General features: G+C 41.6%; 1 protein-coding gene across 1 annotated transcript in view; it reads left to right on the top strand.

The window, feature by feature from the left end:
- Positions 1-3,141, top strand: part of LOC106880200 (structural maintenance of chromosomes protein 3) — a 55,947-nt gene that overhangs the window by 24,668 nt on the left and 28,138 nt on the right. The window contains exons 17-18 of the mRNA XM_052972905.1: positions 95-255; positions 2,216-2,357. Coding sequence (XP_052828865.1) covers positions 95-255; positions 2,216-2,357 — 303 coding nt within the window. The remainder of the gene's footprint in view (positions 1-94; positions 256-2,215; positions 2,358-3,141) is intronic.

The following is a 3,141-nucleotide window of genomic DNA, read 5'->3' as shown; positions in this document are numbered from 1 at the left end:
GACTGTCACATGGGATGAGGGTGGGGCGGGATGGGGCATGTCATTATAAAGACACAGTGAGGCACCAGCTGAATACGGTCTCTTCTCTTTGCAGGCAATCCTGAATGGTATGGACGCTGTCCAGAAAGTTCTAGACGCTTTCAAAGCTCAAGGCAAATACAGTGACTTGATTAATGGTTACTATGGTGTGCTCATTGAGAACTTTGACTGCGACAAGACATTTTTTACTTGTGTGGAGGTTACTGCTGGTAACAGGTAGGTTCTTCTGGCTTTTATTATCTTCAATGGCTTCACAACTAACTGTCACCACCATCATCATCACCATTGCTATATTCATCACCACCGCCACCATCACCATTGTTATCCTCACCACCACCATCATCATAATGACTGTCATCACCTTTGCTATAATATCACCACTACCGTCGCCATCACCACCACCACCACCATCAGCATCATCATACACAGTAAGATTTAGCAGTGACCTTCATGAGTCACTGTGCTAAGTAACATTGTTGTGTTTGCTTTGCATGTTGTGAAATTTGTGTTTTTGTGATCACGTGGTGGCTGTAATCTGATTTTGTCAGGTGTAGGAAGTGGAAACAAAAAAGCCAACGGGAAATGTGGTGTCAAACTTGGGAAGTCTGCTACAGAGACATTGAGCATGCTTTGGCAAGCTTAGAGTGACCAGGCAATGTTTCGACTGGCACAAATGAAAGAACATCCCTGGAAGACGCTGAGCAATCTGGACCTGCCACAAGCATCATTCCTGGAAATGGGGAGAAAATTCCTCAGCTTGTGCATGAGGATCGTCAGAAGACAATGAATGACATTGTTGATGTTGGTCTGTCATATGGATCCATGCAGGCAATCCAAGTTTGTCCCCTGCCTGCTGACTACTGAGCAGAAGAAACATCGTGTTGAAGTCTGTCAAGATCTCAGTCAGCATGCCACTGGTGACCCAGCCTTCATGTCGAGGATCATCACTGGTAACGAGATGAAGCAGCAGTTGTCATAATAGAAGAGCCCTTCATCTCCACGACCGAAGTAGGCACAACAGAGATGTATCTCAGTCAAGAGCAGGCTCATTGTTTTTTTTTTCAACATCTGTGGCATTGTACATTGACCAGAACCAGGCCATCAATCAAGAGTTCTACTGTGACGTTTTGAAGTGCTTAAAGGGGGGCATTTGGTGAAAGCGACCGGATCTATGGAGTGCTAAGAATTGGATTCTTCACGACAACAATGCACCCTGTTACCGAGTTTCCGTACCTGCCCTATTTGCCAGATTTAGCAGCTGCAGACTTCCATCTCCTCTCAAAGGTGCCATTTTAACACTGTTGTCAAGATCCAGAGCGAATCGTAGAAGGTCCTCGACTAGCTTACAGAAAACGATTTCTGGTCTGGATTCGAAAAGTGGCAGGAATGCTGGGGCTGGTGCATTGCTGCACAGGGTAACTATTTCGAAGGAGTTGAAGTAAATAAGCTCATCATCATCATTTAGTGTCTGCTTTCCATGCTGGCATGGGTTAGACGGTTTGACTGAAACTGGTCAGCTGGTGAGCTGCACCAGATTTCTGTCTGATTTGGCATAGTTTCTACAGCTGGATAAACCAACCACCCCAAGAGTGTAATGGGTGCTTTTTACATGCCACTGGTACAGGTGCTTGTTACAGGATACCGGCATTGGCCATGACTATGATTGATGGGTCTTCTCAAGCATGGCATATTGCCAAGGTCTCGGTCACTTGTCATTGCCCAATGTTTGAAGATCATGCTTCACCACCTCGTCTCATATCTTCCTTGGTCTACCTCTTTCACAAGTTCCCTCCACAGTTAGAGATTGACACTATTTTACACAGCTGTCCTCGTCCATATGCATCACATGACCATACCAGCACACTTGTCTCTCTCTCTTGCACACCACAGCTGATGCCTCTTATGCCCAACTTTTCTCTCAAGATGCAGGAGCAGTTTGACATGTTTCCATTTTAGAATTGGTTAAATGCTTCTGGCATTTTCCTTTCCCATTTTTGTTGGTCAGGTTTTGGCTGTTGATATGCCTCTCATCCTTTTATCTTTCTGTTCAGCTGTCCTTCTATTTTTGTTGTTTCTCCTCTCTATATTTATCACTTTATTCTTACCTCTTTGTCTGTCTGTTTGTTGTTCACACACATGTCTACTACAACTACACTAAACCATCTTTCTGCCACAGATTGTTTCACCACATAGTGGACACAGATAGAACAGGTACTCGAATTCTACAGGAAATGAACAGGTTAAAGTTACCAGGTGAGGTAACATTTATGCCATTGAACCGATTGGATGGCCGAGACACCGAGTACCCTGAGAGTAATGTGAGTAGTACTTTTATGTATTTAGTTGCTACCTGTATTCCCATGATTAAGTAGTGACAGGGACATCTCTTATATTGTTAAAAGATGTCTCTGTAACATTCCTGATCTTCCCTTTATATCATTATTATTCTTGTTATTTCATATCCATGCAACATATTAAACTTTCTATTCTCTTTGTCTACTACTACTACTAAATCTGCCCTTCTAGTTTCTACTCTGTCTGAATGTTAAAATCCCACATCTTATATTTCTTACTTTCTAGCACTTTACTACGTTTGTGTACATAATTGTGGAGTTTTGCATATTTTTCAAATATTTTGACATCAAACTTGGTCCATGGCATGAATCCATGGGATTGAAGTTTCTGTATCATTTGGTTTCATACACACATATATTTATGCATACACTCAAACACAAATACAATGCCTAATGCAGGTGTGTGTATTCATCTATATATATAAAAATGAGAATGTGTGTCTGTCTGTGTGTGTGTGTGTGTGAATCCCTAAAACTCGAGAACTACGCAACCGATTTCATTCAAATTTTACACATGCCTTACTTAGGGTTCCAGTTGTGTTTTAGTTTAAAAAAATGTTTAACTTCTTGCAGAGTTCGAGCCCACGGCAACATAATATCTCCTCCACTATTTAAGTATTACGTGTCAAAAGTGAAACAAAAACACTCATGTCAAATACTTTCACTTTAAAAATCCACTAACTGAAACAATCACATTTCGATACTGTAATGACAGATACTTTCACTTTAATGGTGTGTGTGTATATAT

Source organism: Octopus bimaculoides, chromosome 14, assembly GCF_001194135.2.
Source record: "Octopus bimaculoides isolate UCB-OBI-ISO-001 chromosome 14, ASM119413v2, whole genome shotgun sequence".
NCBI lineage: Eukaryota > Metazoa > Mollusca > Cephalopoda > Octopoda > Octopodidae > Octopus > Octopus bimaculoides.
This window is presented reverse-complemented; position numbering and strand designations above follow the sequence as displayed.